This window comes from Pezoporus occidentalis, unplaced genomic scaffold (genome assembly GCF_034315485.1).
Source record: "Pezoporus occidentalis ecotype Australia unplaced genomic scaffold, CSIRO_AGI_Poc_V1 ctg233, whole genome shotgun sequence".
In the NCBI taxonomy this organism is placed as follows: domain Eukaryota; kingdom Metazoa; phylum Chordata; class Aves; order Psittaciformes; family Psittacidae; genus Pezoporus; species Pezoporus occidentalis.
The window spans coordinates 311310-331622 of NW_026914212.1; the positions used below are offsets into that span (position 1 = coordinate 311310).

General features: G+C 41.7%; 2 protein-coding genes across 2 annotated transcripts in view; both read left to right on the plus strand.

Moving 5' to 3' along the window:
* Positions 1–20313, plus strand: part of PLEKHB2 (pleckstrin homology domain containing B2) — a 469993-nt gene that overhangs the window by 287552 nt on the left and 162128 nt on the right. The window lies entirely within an intron of this gene.
* Positions 1–20313, plus strand: part of ARHGEF4 (Rho guanine nucleotide exchange factor 4) — a 165972-nt gene that overhangs the window by 44472 nt on the left and 101187 nt on the right. Inside the window, 3 exon segments of the mRNA XM_062621737.1 lie at positions 4538–8965; positions 11839–12162; positions 15818–15947. Coding sequence (XP_062477721.1) covers positions 4538–8965; positions 11839–12162; positions 15818–15947 — 4882 coding nt within the window.

Sequence of the window (20313 nt, forward strand, 5' to 3'; positions counted from 1 at the left end):
TCCAGGGGAGGTGCTGCATGTGCTTTTACTCATATTGTTTTGCTTTTATAGGCGTCTGTAGCACCTGTAATATCCACTGAAATGACAGACAATTCAGAAAAAAAGTGTTTTTCTGCTGACTGAGAAACCAAGTTCTGTCTGAGGTTAATGTCTTTAAATCTGCTTCTTACTCATCCAGTGTAACAAGTTTTGCTTTTACAAGGAGGTAGTAGAAGATGGAGGCTTTGCCCATGTGCCCTTTTCCTTTTTCATTCCCTTCTTTCCATTATTCATGATGAAAGGAATTAAGAAAAGGGCTTGGATAGCTGGATTTGATCAGGAAGATAATGTGAGGCCTTGGGGACATTCTGTGGCTATCTTAAATGATGTTTTCTTTATAGTTTCTAATCTGAATCTCTGCTGGGTCATTTTCCAAGCCCCAGTAGATCAGTACAGAGGGGTTCTGGGTAGGTTACAGCTACTGCTCTATACCCTACACTATGGCCTCCTGTCTGAAGCCCTTTCCCAATGGGAGCTTTTTTGAGGGGTAGTTGTGTCACCATTAATTTAGAAGTCTTTTGCAGTCTCTGTGCTTCTGTGTTATGCAAACCCTGAAAGACACAACTCTGGCCATGTAAGAGGGTTCTCCCAAAGAATTTTATGTTTTCCCTTCAGAGAAGAAAGCTTCGCATGTGCGTTCATTTGCCGCACACAGTTCCCCTGAGCTAGGCCTGTGACTTTTTCTTTATACCAGGTAGAATGCAACCTCTGACTGCCATCCAGTTTGCTTTAAGGATTTCTGTGCATGCTTTGCATGTGTTTAAGTATGAGAGAGAGCAGGCAAGTTGAAACCATTAATTCTGACCCTGTATCTTTTCCACAAATGTGTTTGAAGGGCTTTTTCTTTACAGCTCTGGTGACTGAGGTGTGACTGGTTCCCCAGGATGGCAGCTGTGCTCCATCATTGCCATGAAACCTTTCTGAACTCTGTGACAGAACTTCTTGTGAAGAGAACACTTTTTTGTGCTGTGTTTGCCTTAAATCCAAGAACATAATTTCATTTAGTTCAGGAAAAGCCATTTCTGAGTGTTCTGTAAAGACTTGGTGGTCTTAGATCTTCCCAGGCATTTCCAAACTGTCAAACATCCAGGTTTCTAGAAGTACCATTACCTTAGGCCACCTTTGCTAGCCCAGTTGGACAAGACTTATTAGGACCTTGAGGCTGGACTTCTCTTTCCCTTGCTCCAAGGCTGTCCCATTTGGAGCAGAGATATGTCAAAGGCGCGGAAGGAGAAGCTGGGTATTTCAAATGCTCTTTCTGTCCTGTGACTGAACATACCTTTGGGGTTTATACAAATTTTAGAAATACAGAATCTTACCTAGAGAAAAAATTATGCATGACTTCCTTGACAAATAAAACATCTTCACAAGATAGGAGTGCCTGGGCCTATGGCAGCAGATGTCACATATAAGATGTCAGTCCTTAGTCAGAGGGCAACTTCGATGGAAGGTACCTTATGTTATGGAGATAGAGGTCTTCACACATCAAAGTCACGAGTTTTATTTTGCTTGTGACATTAGGTTGACATGATTATATATGGCTGCATCCAATTATAGCAAGGCAGATCAGTAACTTCTATTTCATGCTATTTTCTTGGCACATTTTAGAGACACTGAAAGAGATGCATGAGAAAAGCAGGCAGGGGTAGCTTTGCTTTGATTTGTCTGTTGTCTGTGAAGTGCAAAAGCCTTATTCCAGAAGTAGTTTCTTCCATATTTATTCCAGGCTTTTGTCCTCCAACTGTTTTTCTGCTTTGAGATTGAAGAGGTGCATGAACACACAAATCTGTGTCCATGGATGCTGAGGTTTTCTCAAGAATCCTTCCTTGCCTTTCATAATTTGACGTTGGAAATTCTCAGTGTAATCTCATGGAAAGTAAAGACATGAGGACTGTTGTCTAATCAGTAGCCTAGTTGAGGGTCACTGCCACATATCTACTCAGTTCTCAAGCGTGTGTTTGTGTTAGGAAGACAGGGCTGTGTCAAAGGACTTGCCCATTGTAAACTTTCCCTCTTCTGCTCTGAGTTCTCTAGATTCAATTTTTACAGGGGAAAAAAAAAAAACAAAAAAAAAACCCTGAAAACAAACCAGGTAAACAAACAGTAAAACACAAAGAGAAATAACCCCACAAATTCTGACAATATACACACTGCAGGTTGGGAGGAAATTAAACTGCATATGGTACGTGGTCAGAGCAAAGGCCTCAGCTGCAGGTACCGAGAAGCCAGGGACCCGCAGAAGAAGATAAAAATGGCAGTGTCTGCTTGTTGTTTGCTCTGTTAGGACTTCTTCCCTGGTCACTGTGGGAACTTGAGTGAGTTCATGAATTTCAGCCTTACTAGAGGTCATCTTTATGCTTCGCTTGTTTGTAAGGCCGAGGGCTTTGACAGACATAGCAGGAACTGAAGCTTCTATGTCCTCTCCTTCCACAAGGGAACTCCATCCCAGTGTACATCTGGTAGAGTAGGCCCCACCAGGCTGATAATGACCCTCAGCAGCACTGGGAGCACATGTTCAGTCTTGGGCCCAGTCCAGGATAGCTGGTTGACATTAATTGCTGCCTTTCATACCTAGAATTCATTTCCTCATTTCCTGCAAGGTATGGAGGCATTTGTGAGACCTCTGCCTCTGACTTAATTGAAGATTTTTGTATAATACCCATTAAAAACAAATAATGCGTTTGGAAGGGGTCATAGTCCAAATATCCTGACATAGCTATGTTTGGAATGATAGACTGTCAGGGATCTTTGCCCTAATTTTTTCTGTAATTTAATTCATAATTATCCTTGGGAACAGTTGGGCATCTTCATTACTTTGTTCCTACTTGCCTGAACAGTTTTTATCTTATTTTATTGCCATCTGTAAATCTGTGTTCAGAACACTGTTGAAGAGGCAGGGCTGTAACTGCTGAACAGCTGCTGCTGTACTCACTGCTGTGTAAGCCAACTGCTCACAGTTTATGCTGCTACATCATTATATGGAATGCTGGTCTGTGCTGCTTTAAGGCTAGTCATTTCTGTCCTGGTGATAGAGGAATTGGACATTATTAAAGGACCTCAATTACGTGTATCGCTGATTGCACACAGTAAAGGATACTTTGCTGTGCTGGTTATGTGACTTGTGTTGCCATCCTAGTGCAACTTGATCAGGTTTAATGGTGTGAAAGTGATTTTTTGACTGTTTGAAGCACTGCATCCTCCCCTCCTTCCTCCATTCAATTTTGTATTTTCCTTCTTCTGTCAAGAGAGAATGCCAATCTTCTTACTTAGAGTCCCTTTTGGAAATAACCCCAGTGCCTTCCCTTTTCCAAGTTACCCTCTGTTTGGAGTCTAGAATCAGAAACTTTGATGTGTTTCCTTTGGTGTGATTTGGAATTTGGCTTCCCGTATGAGGATTCATACTTCCTCTGTGACAAAACACCCTGATGAAGATGACGTGACTCAGGCTGAGGGAGCTTGTGTTCTAGTTTGATTGTTGCCGTTCACTTGTGGGTTGGACATTTTAAGGAGTGTTTTTCAGTTTTGATTTTCTCAGTTTTCACATTTTGAAATGTGCTGATCATTCTTTTGATGAATGTTAGCAAAACCTGGTTAAAAAGGCATCCAGCATTAGGGTTAAAGGCTGCTGTTTATATAGCTTGTCATTCTAGATATTAATGGACTGAGGCTGGAGTCAGTTAGGTATCTTTGTTGGGGGCATATGTAGAACTTCTGACAATAGCTGTACCTGAAGCTGACAGATGGCAGAACTATTTTTACCTTGGGAAAGCTTGCTGTGATTTTATACTTTAAACTTGGGATATATCCAGACTCCTGATGGTTGAAGAAAAGAAAACTGAGACTCTCCCAGGGTAGCTGTCTAGAACAAAGACATTTCCTCATATTGACAGTGTGGTTTTGATCTCTCTGTTCTGATTTGAGTGTGCTCTGATGACTCATATCAGTAGTGCTCCCAGTATAAGCCTTCTGGAAAATGAAATCAAAGACTTCTTTCACCTTTGGTGCAGGCTTTGGTATGGATAGTATCCAGTTATTCAAGTGCAAAACTGTTCTGCATATATTTGTGTCACATTTCTGCAGTTTGCACAGGAGCAGTTACTTATCAGCTTTATCACATAAGCCTCCACCTCACATTTGAAGATGGATTCATTAGAGTTTTTAAATCTACTGGCAAGGGGTGAATTACATTTGACTGACTTGGATATGAAGTGTGTCTTGGTATTGGGCTCTGAAAGATACGGCCAGAAGAAATTTTGGCCTCTGCATAATTACCTATTAAAATGAGGGGGAAAAAATAAATGAAGAGACATTAAGAAATAAAACGTAAGAAACAGAAAGAACTCAGGACCATCAATAAGTAAAATCTCAAGTATAACTTCCAAAGACATCAGTGAGTATTAAATTAATTGTGTTACAAGTCCCTTTTCTAACAATAATTCATGCTACCCTGCTGCTGTGGAAAGTCATTGCTAAGTTATTCTTTTCTGTTTATTTGTAGGCCCCAGACCCAGTTGAAACCTACATCAGTGAAGGAGAGTTTGAAGATGATCTGAGTTCTTCTACCCCGAGCACGATAGAGCTGGAGATACGAGGATCCAGCCAAGAAACAGATGAAGATTATTTTGAGACCCTGTCACATCAGAGTGGATCTTTGTCAGATGTGAAAACTGAGCCTTTTGAAAGTGCATCAGACACAGAATCTGTTTCCAGTGATGTAACTGGGGAAACTCACTTGGATTCAAACTGCCTTTTAACTGAAAGGAAAAATCTGCGCTGTAGTCTTCCTAAAGCAAAGGCAGAAACAACCCTTTATGAACTGCAGAGCTCAAGGCAACCAGAGTTCACCCAGCAGGTGCAGTTAGAAGTGTCCTCCAAAATAAAAACAGCACTGAGCCAGACTGAATTTTGCATACAATCTGTAAAGTCAGAAGGTGAAGAATTGGGTGATAAAAAGCTAACATTAACCAGTGGTATTTCCAACATAGAGAGCCAAGTCAGTGAAGAGGGTATTGTTTCACAGTCAAATAGAAAGTCTGTAGCAGTATTGCAAAGTAAAGCAGATTTTGAAAGCAGTAAAGTGCACTCCTGTTCCAACTTAGTACCTATAGAAGATGATGTTACAAGACATCCTGCAGTATTAAGCATTGCTTGTTTCAAAGCAAACTCAGAAAGCTGTTTGATTTTTCCTAAGGTACAGCAATTTTCCTTCCAGTCAGATGCAGCATCAAGCTGTAGTTTGCCTAACCTTCATTTTGAAACAAATGGACCTAACTGTAAAAGTTACACTGAGACATCTGACTGTAAGTGTGAATTAGACTCTATGTCCAGTGTAAGATGCAGCAGGAGGAACTCAGTTGACAGTGAGAAAACTACAGGTAAAGGGGTAAAACATGGAAGTACAGACATCATGTTGACATCAGACTCATTCTTTTACCAGAGTTGCTTTGAACCAACATCTCGGCCACCACTCACGAGGTCAGAGATTACAGAAGGTAAAACATGGCACAGCGTTCCTGAAAATATCAGTGCTCAAAGCAAGACAGAATATGTGGAGAGCTGCATTCATCTGACAGACAAATTTAGATGGTCATGTTCCAGAATACATCTCCAAGGGCTGGATTTTGAATACACTTGGAAAAATTTAGAAAGGGTAACTGTAAGCCCTGAAAAGGCAATAAAAATAGAGGACAAATATGGCATAAAAAGAGCTTTTCTTACTACTGACATAGACTCAGATGAGCATCAGCTTTTTCAACCAGAAGGCCCTCCCAGGTGCGCTGATTATTATTTGCACTCTAAATCAGAGACATGTGGCCTTAGCCCAGAAGCAGTAGGTACCTGTACTGATAGCTTGTCTTCTACACAGATTGATGCTTGTGAGTGTAATCCAAAACAAAGAGAGACTTCATCTGCCCTGCACTGTGAGCCAGTGATCATAAATGCTGAAGAACTTAAAAGAAGTGACCAGTATAAAGCTGAAAAAGATCTGGAAGCAGGCAGATTCCCTGATGCAACTGATGTAGAATCTGGCATTGATGACACTGAGAACCTAGCATCTTATCATGTAGGTTTTCCTGCTATTGTGGAAAGCAGAGATTGTGATTGTTCTGAAAACTACATCTCCAGTGGTAGAATACAGTGGAAAAGTTTGAAGGAGAATGGCTTTGAATCTGAACTGTCAAGTATGGAGATCGTGGTAGGGGAACAATCGGTAGAGGATTCTTCTAACCTTGACTTGGCTTGGAAAGTCCTGGAAACACCACTGCAGCCAGGTGGTATTAAAACAGGGGCAAAACACAAGGAGTCCATGCAGCAAAATACAAGTTGTAAAACTGGTGCCTTAAGGAGTGACTCTGAGCTAGGAACAAATGAGCATCCTGCACGGAAAGAAAAAGATGAAGACAGTGTCTTTGCTGTTGAAATGACTTCTAGATCAGATTATATAAACCAGAGAAGGCATTTAATGACTCTTCCAGAGTTAAAGCCTGCTCTAATCATAGTATCTGTAGAGCAGAAAGGATTACAGTCCAAGACATTGCATGATAACCTTCCTCCTGAAGTGGTAACTGAAACATTGAGTAATGTAGAGAAGAAGGATTTGATGTCTGCTCATACTGTCAGCAAAACTCATGATGAGCCAGAGAGAGTTCTGAGTGAAAGCTGTAGCTGTGAAGAACGAATTGTGGCCATCCACCCCATTCCTGGTAGTGCAGAGCTACTTCCTGGTACAGATACAGCTGAAGAAAACGCAGAAGTTTCACAAGAGAAAAGAGAGAAAACAGATGCAGTTTCATCCTTAGGGTTTACCTGTAATAATTCCATGGTAACAAGTGCAGAAGTGGACTTTGGGAGTGTTGCTATAACACAGGGCAATGATACGCTTAGTGCAGAAAGTCAGGCAGATGGATGTGAAGAAGCGCTTTTAAACTCACATAGTGGAAGTGGTGTTATGATCTCTGAGAAAGAGCCCTATAGAATAAAGACTGGTTTTGAATCAGAGATAGAACAGATCAGAAAGTCACAGGCTGAAAGAGGAGAAAACCAGGTGTTTAAGGAAGAGGAATTAAAAGCACATCAAGGCAGAGAGGAAGGCTCATATATAGCTAGTGCAGTAACACTGGAAGCGTACAGTGTAAGCAGTCTGTGTCAGGGGGATGGTGCTGATGTTGATCTTCAAGGGCCCAGCATCAGCTCTGAACAAGGAATAGCCGGGCAAGGAAGTGAAGGCTGTAATGGTTCAAAGGAACAAATAGTTATTTGTGAAGAACCTTTTCCTAGGGAAGGAAAGGAGGGCTCTGCTACAGAAGATACAGCTAGCCCAAGCAAGGATGGTACACTGAATATAGATGTGTCTGATGTCTTTAGCTGTTCTGTGAAAAGGCAGACTCATAACACTTGCATACTGGGCCTGGATAATATAAGTACCTGCAGCACTAACAGCGAGGAAATGGATGAGAATTCAGTGCATGTCCTGGGAAGTAGCAGCAGTCTCTACAAAGTGCAAAAGCCAACGAAGAATGGGAATAGTGGGAAAGCTTCCAGGTTTTTAGTATTCTCAAAAATGACATCTTTCAGGAAAAGTAAGCCTACCACAGCAGAAAATCAGGGAAGTAGCAGCTTTTTTGGCAGCAAGGCAAAGTTGGAAGACCTGGATGCTGGGAAAGAGGATGAAGACACTGAAAGTTTACAGTCTTTCAAGAGCTGTTCATCTGGCTCAGTCTTCCACAGGAAGGAAAGCTACACCTCTGAGTACTCTGACGATGATGATTTATTCTATGAGAGACCTGCAGGATTATTCAATAGAATGAGCCTGAGGAAGGCTTCTGGTTCTGGTCGGATACTGATGGAAGATGTAGATACAAATTCAACTTCTCCCACACTGGCTGCTGTCAGATATGCAGATAGACAAGTTTCAGGTTCATCTGAAAGCAATGAAAGTGAACCTGTGGAATTCTCTGGGACTAGAAAATCATTCCCTGAAAATGAATACAAAAGAAATAAAACCCCTGAGGGGAAGAAGTTCAGGACAAGGTTGGCCTTGGCACACAAATCCCTCTCAAGCTTATTTGAGTCCAAATCTCCAGAAAAAGAAAACAGTGAGCAAATCTCAAGCTCAAAAGTATCAGTGAAAAATGAAAAGGAGAAAGCCAAACTTCGCCAGAGCACCTGGAAAGCTTTTCTGAAAAACAAGGAAGCAGATGGACTAAAAAGGCCTGGCTTAGCAAGTTTATCACCAACACAGGAGGGTCTTAATGCAACTAGCAGCCACGTAGTGAGATCAGTGTCAGTAGAGCGACAGGATAGTTCCAATGGACACACATATTTTAAACCAGAAACAGGTAATAGCTCCTCAGCAAACACCAACTGTTTGGACACGTCTGTTGAGCCTGTTGGTGTCTCTTCGCCTGCAGGTATATGGAGAAAACGAATACAATCCCATGACATGGGCATGAGGTACTCACAGAGTTCAGACTGTGATGAGCAACAGGAGGCTCTGAGCAACAGTTTAAATACTTCTCTAGAAGAATACTGGATGAAATCTCCATTTAGCCCCACTGACTTGCAGTTGCAATTTAATCAGTCAAGTCCATCGTGTCCCCAGCTCTCAAACGCTGATGGTAAAGACATGCCTTGTAGGCCCATGAGTCCTAAACCACAGAGCCCACGATCCACACCTCAGCACAAGAGCTTCCGCTATCCTGGAAAAATATGTGCCACTTCAATGATCTCTCTTGGGAACAGCTCTGCAATTGAAAGCAATTTGGAAGCTCCTGAGAGACCAAAGACGCTGAAACCCAGAGGTAGTCTCTTACTTTCTGTACACTCACTGGACAACGAATACCAGAGGGATGACAGTGGCATAAGCAGTCAATCCCAGATCAGCTTAAACACGGCTTCTTCCATTAGTGACATGCTCCGAGACAAGGTGAGTTGTTGTCTGGGAATGATCAGGTGGTGGTTTGCTTTGCTGTCTTTTAATATGTTTTAGGAATTCTGGTGGAACTCTTTTTTAATAGCTTAACGAACGCTTTGATTAGATGGGTGTGTAAATACTGTCTTTGCTTAAGATAGGTAGTGCTACTTAATCTCCCCGTTCCTGTTCAAGACTGTATGAATTGAGACAGTCTTTAAAGGAGGATTTACCACAAAAATCTAAAGGAATGGAGTCATCAAAACAGCACTAATGCATGATATACCTCAGACAGATTACACACACACCACCCTGTGTTCAACCCCAGCTTTTAGCTGGGTTTTACCCCTCTTAAGGCAAAATCGAGCGATGTAACTGGTGTACAGCAACTAAGTTTCTTGCAGTGAAAAGCAATATAGAAATCAATACCCATTGCTAGTAATCACTTTTTAAGAGGTAAAATCTTTAGTAAGTATCTGTCTTTCAAAGTACCCTGAGTCTTTCGCAGTCACCATAACTACCCTTTCATTGCCACTAGGAGTCCTTTTCTGCCTTTTGTGCAGCAAACAGGAAAAAGCAACCCAAACCCAACAGGGACTCAGGCTCTCCTTTTCATGTTGTATTGTAATCTACTCCGTGTAACACATTAATTTTCTTGTGATAGGCTGGATCTCACAGAAAGAATAGTATCTTCAATAGGGATTTCTTCATTGGCTGAGGCCTTTAAAAGCAGAGACTTCTACTGTCAGTAGGCTTTTAATCCCAGGGAGGATTTCTCAAGTTGTAAATATCTGGGAGTTTAGGAATCTCTTTCAGCAGCTAAGCACAAACCAGCAGAGTGACTGAGACTGATCTGTTAGCTGAGATCCCAGGACTTGGCTTGATCATGCTACTTTTTCAGTGTTGCTGACGATGCGTCTGGAGCTGTTCTGCAGCTGAGGGGTCAAAGTAGGAATAAAATCATTGACCTGTAAATGATAACCCAAAATAGCATCTAGAAGAGAGTGGAGAGATGAGGAATGTGTAAAGCCTTGAACAGGCATGACCACATCCTATAATATAACCATTAGGAGCAAATAAGTAATTACTTAAATTGATTGCTAGATTAAATGATTCAAAGAAAACCATGAAAAATGTAAATGGTATCTAAACCATATGAAAACAGTTTAATTTTCCTGATTCTTCTGGAGGCTGCAGAATATGATATCTGAGATGGATAAATGCAGCTGGAGCCTATAAACTAATGTAAATGTCCCAGCTTTCAGGACATAACATCTAATCTATTAAAGCAGATAGGGCTTTTATTTATTTCCATTGTCATGACACTATAGTCATGAAGCAGAACTGCAGCCTGGGTTTGGAGGTGAAGTTGTTTATTCAGGAATCTTGAAAATGCATCAGAGATACTGGGCAAAGTACAGTTGCAGTGTTAAGGCTTTCCAACATAATTATCATCTAAATCCTAAGGATGGTGTTATTTATGTATATTGCTAAGTAAAAAGGTCATAAAATTACATTTAATGGTAGATTTGAAAAGTGCTTTTCTGTTTCATGTCAGTAAAGACATTATTGCATAATTGTGAAGTTCCTTCAGCTCAATTTGCAGTGAGCCCTCCACTATGGGGATATTATAGAATCACAGAATGGTTTGTGTTGGAAGGGACCTTAAAGCTCATCCTGTTCCAACCCCTGCCATGGGCAGGGACACCTTCCACTAGAGCAGCTTGCTCCAAGCCCCGTCCAACCTGGCCTTGTACACTGTTAGGGATGGGGCAGCCACACCTTCTCTGGGCAACCTGTGCCAGTGCCTCAGCACCTTTACAAGGAAGAATTTCTTCCTAATAGCTAATCTAGACCAAACTATCCTAATATGTCCCATGTTTAGAATCTGTGCAAGTTCTCCTCCTCACTCCTCTCCTGTATGATGCTTTTCAGGACAGAACGCCAGCAGGATACACTTTCATTTTTTGTACTATCTAGTAGATAAGAAATATTTCTAGATTCTGACATCTCTGACAAAGAGAATTGATCTGGGATTAACTGAGAGTAGATAGGAAGTGCCTGCAGTGGTTTAAGGGCTGTTGTATTTGGGTTTTTCAAACGAACAGCAAGAAACTAGGAAGATACTGTTGTCAGGACACAACATTTTCCTGTCATGAAAAGAGGCTTCTGAGATCATCCATTCCTCAGTGTTGTTATCTAGAATACTGATTCTGATACTGATGCTACCTGGAGTGGTAGTTAGATGCCTCAGGACATGCTTGGTTTCAAATTCTTCCACTATAAAAACTGTAATCTTGTGCAGCCAGTCATTAAAAGCAGACGAGAGTGAAGGACAAAGCTGGGCAATTTCTTGCTCTCAGCCCAACATCAAGCAAATAAAATGGATAGCATAAAGAACATATCAGAAAGTACAGGACTTAATATATCAGACCTGCAGGCATCTAGGAAGCCTTTTCACATTGTATAACTGAAGTACAGTTGGAAAAGCTCTGACAGACAAGACTGGTCATTATTCTATTTTCAGAGACACTGTCTGTCTTTGTAAATAATATTATACAGGGTGACCTAAATCCCAGTAGTAGTGTTATTGTAATATGCCATCTAGAATAAGGGTGAAAAGGGCATTTTCCTGTGCATGGGGAGCGTATATTACTCTCTCAAAGGATAGCAGAGCTGCTGCTTTGGGATGGAGTAGCCCTAAGCCTATAGAGAAGGCTGAGTGAGTAGACAGGCTGGTTTTAGCCAGCCAGTTGTTTTGGGAAAACTCTTCTGAATAGTTCTGGGGCTACATAACTGAGCTTTGCCATCTTCTGTTCAAACTGATTTGAAGCAAACAAAATTCCTGCCAACAAACCCTGTGTTTTCACCTGCTGTTTGTAAAACAGGAGTCTAAACAGCAATGTCAAACACCATCTGAAAAGAGGCCAAATGAGAAATGGGTTCCCCATCGCAAAAGGAGGCCCCCCCAGGTTCCACCATCCCCACACCCTATCTCTACCCTTGAGAGCAAAGCCTGGAGGCTTTCCTTCCTTGCTCCAGATGAAAAAGCCAAGGAGATTCCAGAGAGGAGGAAGAGACCTAAACCCCTCTATAAGTGCTTCAGCTTCGATGATGTTTGGATGGAGAGGAACCAGAAATGGAAGCTAGAGAAGGAGACACAGCCAGGGAGAGGGATTCAGTTGCGACACCTCCCAGGGGACCAGGTAAAAGTAAGAAACAGTACACCATCGTCCTCATTCTCTGGCACTGACTTCCTCTCTGCTCTGGCTGCTTCTATCTACCGTCATCATATTCCTATCCTTGTACTTTCTCTGGTACCAGATCTCACTGCTTTTCTTTGGGCCCGGTAGTCTGTGGAGACTGATTGAACACTAACCTGGTCCGTAAGTGATAATCTCTAAAGGTGGTGGGTATTTTAATCACTGTACGTTAGCAGTTCTTGCCCCATTCCATGTTGGACAATAAGATGCAAGAGCACCAGATTGTTCTGTGAGCTGAAAGGAGAGCAGGGAGCAAATCAAAGTTGCCTTAAATCAATATCAACTAAACTGATGAAATCTCATTCCATGCCCTGTGGCACTGCTATATAACTTGAACAAGGGACTTGTAAATTACATTTCCCTTGTATCTGAGGCCAACCCCACACTTCCTACTGAGGCAGATTCCTGCTGTGAAGTGCTCAAGAGGACATTGCCATTGGAGTTCTAGCTATTTGTATTCTCCTTTCCGCCACAGGAGACTTTTAGATCAGCATTGTCATTGCTTGTGACAAATTCTGTGGCTGTTGTGACTCACACTGGTGGCATCTGTTACTCTTGGATCCAGAGCTAAGGTCTGTTTCCTTCAGGGAGAGCCTTGAATCTGTATCCAAGAGCCAAATTTAGTCTTCATACATAAAAAAGAACTTCTGGGAAAAAGGGCCATGAGATAGAGGGATACTCCATGCGCCATCAGATGATCATATGGAAGATGCTTCTGAACAAGCTTGAAAACAAGTAGCAGATATTTAAATAAAAGTTTTCCTCAGGGTTTTCTGGTTTGGTCTATTACCTGCATTTGTTTCACTTTCTCTCTGTTGTCCTGGTTGCATGTTTCTTGTTGCTCTTGCATCATAATGACAATGTAGCTGAGGCCCCAGTCCTGTCAACACATCAGCATGTGCTTGAACAAATAGTTCTGTGGAGACATAAAGCCAGGCCAATTCCAGAAGCAGGGTTTCTGAAAATCTGCCCGCTGTTCTCCCCTCCTCAAGAAAAGGGGCTAAAAACCTGTGCTGTGTTGTATTTGTAAGTCTCTTTAAAACATAATTTTGCCAGTTAATGGTTAGATGAGTGCTTGGTATGAGTCTGTGACATGTTGCCTATTCTCAGTTCAGTGAGGATGCTTCCATGGCTCACTACTACTTATGTGTTGAAGACTACACATAATGCTCTTGAGGCATATGTATGTTAAGATTAAAAATATCTTAAAAGAAATAGTGTTATTTTTCTACCTTGTTCAGAGTTCTGAATGCTTACTGCTGTCCAGACATGTAACAAGCTAGGGAAAATGAATCCCTGCCTTACATAGGCTCAGTGATAAACAGAAGCCAGTGAAATAGGCTATAATTCCCCTTACAATCCCTTGACAACCATGGATAGTGACGGAAGTCTAGCCCATGCTGCAGGGTGTGTTAGCCAGCACTGAGACCATTAGTGCTTCTAAGAGAAGCGACCAGTTACTTCAGCAACTTCCCCTGGAGCCATCAGAGTGCACAGCTAGAATGCTGTCTCTTTTGCTGAGTGACTATGCATTTTGATGCTGCCAGAAAACAGCTTCTCCTTTAAGCATTCTCACCCTTACTTTCTGGTGCAAATTTACCTCTAAAGTGTGATTAGCTGTGTAATGATGTACAGCTGCACTCTGCTCATTGGCCTTCCCTCGCTAACAGCCTAGGGGCTGGTAGGTCTTGGTTTTCTGAATCATTCTTCGTTGGGCAGTGCATGGAGGTGAGTAGAAGATAGTTAGTAGTATGTAGGTAGGGGTATGTTTTATTGTTTCTATTGATTTAAGCATGTCTTATTGCCTGTTAACACTCTGTGGGCAGGCCAAGAGAGTGCAATGCTAACTTTAATTGAAAGAACTATTGGGATTCAAGGACTATTTCCTGTATGTCCATATAACTGCATTTCTTGGCCTGTATTTTTTGTTTATAGTGGCCATCATATGGTTTCTTTTTCCTGTTATGTTTTATTGTGTCTTTCCAATGCTCTATTCCTGTAATAAGGCTGGCTTATTCATACTACCAAGTGTGGTGGGAATGCTTTCACAACCTGCAGTGTTTGAGGGCAGTTTTAGAAGGATCTGAAATCTCCTTTTTATAAGGAGAAATAGATCATCACAAAAGAAGCTTTGTAAGATGTTCGTTATCTGTTGTGGCTTTGTGACTGGGACAAGGCAACTGTATGGAGCTTTGGAGATCTGAAACTGCAAGTCTGATGTTTTCTGACACATGGCTGCCTTGGGATGCGTGGCTTCAGTTACAGCAAGTCATATTGTGTTAAGTCAAGATCAGGTCAGCGTATAAGGTGATGTAATGCTGTAATATTGTGGAAACAATAGGTCAAATCAGGGAGGAGTTCTTGACTTTTCAAGTACTGATTTCTGATACTGCTCTGTCATTCAGATCAGTGTACACACGAGTATAGAAGTAATAAGAATCTACTCTGAAAGCTGACAGTTGGGATTCAGAGGGAGGTGGGCAAACAGTCAAGAAACAATCTTTAATAAAATAACCGCTTGAAATACCAGGTCTGACCAGTTCTGTGTACCAGTCTTTATTCTGCTTAGGTCCAGTGAGCTGCTCTTCTGCTCCAAATGGGAACTGTGTAAATTCCCAGAGTCAAACTCAAAGCTTGACCCAGCTGCCCCTTGCAATGAAATGCTACCAGAAACAAGCTGAGCAGCTTCTGATCTTATAACTTTAAGGGTTAACATCTAACTGGTCATTGCAAGTAAATGGCTACACCTGTGAGACCAGTGCTTACTACTGACCAGCTGATCTCCCAGTCACCTGCAGTCAGTGGTACTTTCTGTGTGTGCCAGCCATAGGAGGTATGGGGGAGAAAAAAAGAAGGGAAAAGGAATAAAAGTCTATGTTATGCATTAAGTGCTACAAGTTTCAGCGACTTTGACTACAATCTGTATTGCTCGTTGTCAGATTACCTATATTCTTGTAGTATCTCAGTATCTTGTGATTCACTGATGAAAGAGCAGGGGAATGTTGGTCTCGTTTTCTTCTACCAAGCAGACATTATTTCTATTTCAGGGTGGGTAAGAGGAGACAGCAAACAATGAAATGATAGAAAGAGCAAGAAATCTTATTTACAGCTTTAACCAGAGAGAAGAACACTCTGTTATTGAGGTCCTATATGTCTGGGGATTGGTACCAATAAATCTCTGAGGGAAAAAGTTTTTTTTACATGTTAAATACAAGAACTGGAAGTATTAGTCATAAAGGTGTAGGAAACAGTTCTATAGCTGAGGGAATGACTTGTTGAGGATACACTTCCCTCTCCTGCTAGACACACTTCATAAGAAGGAGTGAAACTTTCTGTGACTGTAGGTATGTGTGGTAGTATGTGAAGTATGAGTCCAGTACCTGGTTATCTACTTCTGTTCTTATTACCTTGCAATTTCCCCTGCTTCCTCACTGTTTTCTAACCTGTCTAGCCATAATCACCCACATGTGTCTATTAATTTACTGTTACTTACCGGAGCAGGAGTCAGTGGTGGAAAGAGGTGGTCCATGATAAATGCTACATTTTGTCCTACAGGGCATCTTACTTAATGGTTGTTGTCTTTGTTTTCCCTTTCTTGTTGTAGACTGGAATAAGTCCATCCATCATGTCTGCTATTGCCTTTGACATCCTACCACTGAAACTGCATCCATTTTCCCAGAGCACTCCGACCGGCTTAGATTGTGTGGGCTGGAAAAGGCGCATCTCCTCTCCTGGTGTGTACACTAGTCTTACTTGGCCATGAATTGTGAGAGAATTAAGCTGTGGTTTACTGAGTATGGAAACTGTGCGATAAGAATTCTAACCTAATTCATGTTGAATGCAGCAGCTGTAGCTGAGCAGAAATATACTTTAGATTCTTCTATGTGCTCTTCATGGTCTGGTTTTCTTCTTGAGTGAATAAGCAGGGTGCTGTTAAAAAGCAGTGGTTAGCTTTTTAGTGAAGAAAAGATCACTAATGCAAATGATAGCATGCTTGATGTAGGAATATTGTGTTGTCTCATGAGAACTCCTCACCTAGGATGATGTCATATAACACACTTTTGAATTAGGTTTCTGCAGACAAAACGGACTCTCTGCCTTGTCTGCTGGAGAGCACTGCAGTGGGTATGGTGAGATTCCTCTCAAGTTGCTAATTAGGCACTAAAGCAACTAAATGAGACTCTAGAGGTAGAAGTTTCCTGTACTTTAAATCATCCTAAAGAACAAGTATGGTGTTTTTCATGAGGAATGTGCACGACGTATGGTGTCTGCTTCATTTCCAGTGACTGACACTTTCTCAGAATTAAAATGTAAGTTGCACAGATTATTAAACAGTGAGTCATATCTTCGCAAGGCTTTTTAATTCTCCATCTGACAGTGCTTGCCCAAGCGCTGCAGATGTCTCTGTCATAGCATTTTGGGGTGGGACAAGAAAAGCAGACTGCAGTGGAGTTGTTTGGTGGTTAGGAATCTAGCTAGGAAAAGCCACCCACACTTGGGTGCCAAGCTGCCATTTCTGCCTTAGAAAGTCTCTTTGTATCATCGATCAAAGACTGCTGGAATTACCTCATTAAGGGACCATAATATTGTGCTAATTATGTCAGAATTCAATGGTCATAATATTTTGTCAAGCAAAAGTGCTTTGCTTTCTGACACTTTGTACAACTCGCGCACAGAGTCATGAGGCTTGATCTAGAAGTGAGAAAACAAGCTATTGTGATGGTGTCAGAAACCCTGCCTCTGCTCTCTCAACAGTGGGGGCTTTGCTTGCTTGTTGTCACAAGCATCTGCTGTTGCCCCAACACTTAGGACCAGCTCCTGGCTAATTTAATAAAGCTGCAGCTTTACTCCTTAGAAATCCCATATGGAAACCCATCATTGTCAAGTTATGTGTGCATCTCTGACATAAGCTGAAATCCCTAAGCACCACTGTCATAGAAGTAAATTCTGAGTCACAGCTGATAGAAATTTTGTGATAGTTCCCAACTGGGACCTGAGGGAGTTAGAAAATATGCATGAATTTCAGAGGCTGAACAGGGAGAGTAAATGTAGATAGACCAGTTGGTAGTGCTGTAAATGTTTATGTGGTACCTACAAATGGGGCATGAAACCCAAATGGTCTGTTATTCCCACACTATTCCTGAAGTAGTGCAAGAGAATTTGGTACTGTGAACTAATCCTAGACCTCAAGAATTTCTGTGTAAATGTATCAAAGCAAATGAAATGCATCAGAATCCTTTTTCCACCATCAAAAACATGCTAGTGGGGAAGAAAACTAATGAACACAGAAAGTGCTGTAATGCTTCTACTACAGCCTTTATTAGCTGCTGTTGGTTGGCTTCATGTGAAGCATTTTTGGGGTGGTAACTGTGTCTTTCCTGTAGTGAAATGTGGCTGGGAAGAAAATGGCAAATTACTGAAGCACTACTCTTAGGTTGTTGGATGAGTTTTAGGGTTGGGAATGTCTTTGAGGCAGCAGTAGTGTGGCAGAATGCTCTCTTTGATTCTGGCTCAGCTTTGTTGTGATACCGGTTCCTTTTGACAGAGCTATAGGTAATTTAAAATAGTAATGAATATATTTAATCTATGTTTTGATTTTAAGGTTCCTAACTCTAAAACTGCAGCTACTTTACTAGTGATCCTAGCATATGCTTTAGTTATAAAGGACATTATATGGTTATAAAAGCATTGTGCAATACATACTTCCATGGTGAAAATACGAATAGAGTTCCCACTCCCAAAGTCTGCACCGGGTCACCTTGTGCAGGGAATGTTGCAAATACCGGGCGATGGGGTATTTTGGAGCCCTCTCTAGATCTTCAGGTATGAAAAGATGGCTGTCAGGATCCCAGGCCAAAAGGTGCTGTGCACATCTGTGAGAGTCCTGTCACGCACCTACCCATTACCTGAGGACAAGAGCGTAGCTGGGTACAAATTTACTATTTTAGCTGAGTTCCCAACTAGAACATAGGAGTACTGGCACTAGAGCACCAAGACGTTGTTCTTTCTGCCTTTATGCCGTTCTGGGAGAAATGAGGCAGGCTTAAACCTGTCATCTGGATATCCCAGCAGTTGGGATCAGGCACACCGTCATGCTTTTGCCCACTCATCAAGTTTTGCAGATTGCCTTCCTGCCACCTCTTCTGTGTAGAGCAGCCACTTGATGAAACTGTGAGGAGCCAGTAGATGGCTCTGACATCTGTGAAATGAAGAGCAGCTGAGGTGGTGCTGATCTCTTTATTCAGGGAAGATTGAATGAGTCTTGAGCCTCCTTCAGAGAAGGACAGAGGTTAACACCCCCACCAACATGCATGTGCACCTGTCCATGACACCCCCCTGTCCAAGGTTAGCGAAGTTAACTGTCCTGTTCAAACATCAGGAAAGTTTCAACACTTTGGAAGGACCTTCTTAGCTACACCATGTGCTTTGGCAGGTAGTATTCATTGGTATGCAGTATTGTCTTTTCCCTTTAGTTGTCTAGTTATGCCCATGTCTTCATTTGTACCTTACAGTATGTGTCTATTCCTTACTGCCTGGTTTACTGTGGTGTTTGAATAGGCTGAGCTAGAGAGAAAGAAGAAAGAAATAGAAAGGAAACAAGCCACTTCCTAATGTACATATGGGAATGCTTTTCTGCTTTTTGGCAGCTTCTGAAGATCTTAGACCTTTTGACCCAGGAAAGGGGTAAGGGGGAAGGGCCCAAAATGTGCTGGAGTGAACACTGGTAGCATAACAACACTTTGCTTAAAGTAGTGGACCAGCATGTTTGTCTCTCCCCCATCTCTCTCCTGAGCCTGATATCTGTAACCTGGAGACAGTGCCTAAAATTGGGAATGTCATTGGGAAGCTTTTTGATGTGCAGTGGATGCAGCTGTGAGAATGGGGCTACAACTGGTCTGAAGCTAGGTGACAGAGCTACTAGCCCATGGGTCTGGCAATATTCTTGTTCCTGCCTTTGTCATCTTCTCCCAGAGGTTTCCCCCATGCTGCTCCTCAGAGAATCTGTGAAACTTTTGGATAGGGCCACACATATGACCATAAACCTTCAGGGTCTGTTATATGCTCACAGAGGGAGAAATGTGTAACTAATGTATTACAAGGTCAGGTTTGTAGCTGTGCTATAACTCATCATAAACCTGTATTATTTAAAATCATTATGTAAATGCAGAATGATTTTTTTTGGCATCTTCCCCTGTGTCTTGTCAGATTTAAATAGCCTAAGATCTTTACATTTACATTTCCTGCTATCAGGTATATACAAGAGATGCCCTGGATTTCCACCACGGTGTTAGTATTGGTAATGCCAATCAGAAAGGCATGAATTCCTTCTGACTGATGTGTACTGATGATGAGCATTACCGGTAGCTTTGGAAATCTTGCATAAACAGTATAAATAGGCAGGCCAGATTCTTAAAGGCTGAATCTTTTGTGGATAGTGTGGAAAACAGTGACCACTGAGTGATACTGAGTTATCCTCTGGCCTTGCTGCTATAGCGGAAAGTATTTCTCAGAGGCAAAGGGACAGTTTGTTTACTCAACATTCATGGGGCCGGCTTTCATCTTCTTTTCCCAGCTATAGATGGGCTGTTAAGCTCACACTTGGCAACAGTTAACATGAAGATGTTTGACAGCCACTGGAGAAATCTATTCAAGAGAGAAAATATTAGCTTAATAACAGGACTTTATTATGTCTTATAAATATTTAGGAGTCCTGTAGTACAGCAAAATAACAAGCTGAGCAATTTATTTCATTTTTGTCATTTTAGTTCTTGAAGGGACACAGAAAAATGTGGTATGCAACTCCTCAGGAGTATATCATTGTAGCTGTAGCATGAAATGTCCATTCCATCCTTATTAACCCATGGAAGTACCATTGAATGTAAGTGGCTAGAAAGTAATCATATTACCTGCTGGGTTTTTCTTCATTTTGTCTCTGAATCACAGAGAGATTAGACCCTCGATGTCAAAGCTTGATCCTGTTTAACCAGAGCCACAAATAATAGTAGTCTATGAGGTCCCTGATAACATGCTCCAAGACTTTTTTCATCCAGCCTTAAAAGCTGTGCCAGGTGATGGCTGAGTTCGTGAAAATAGCAGGTT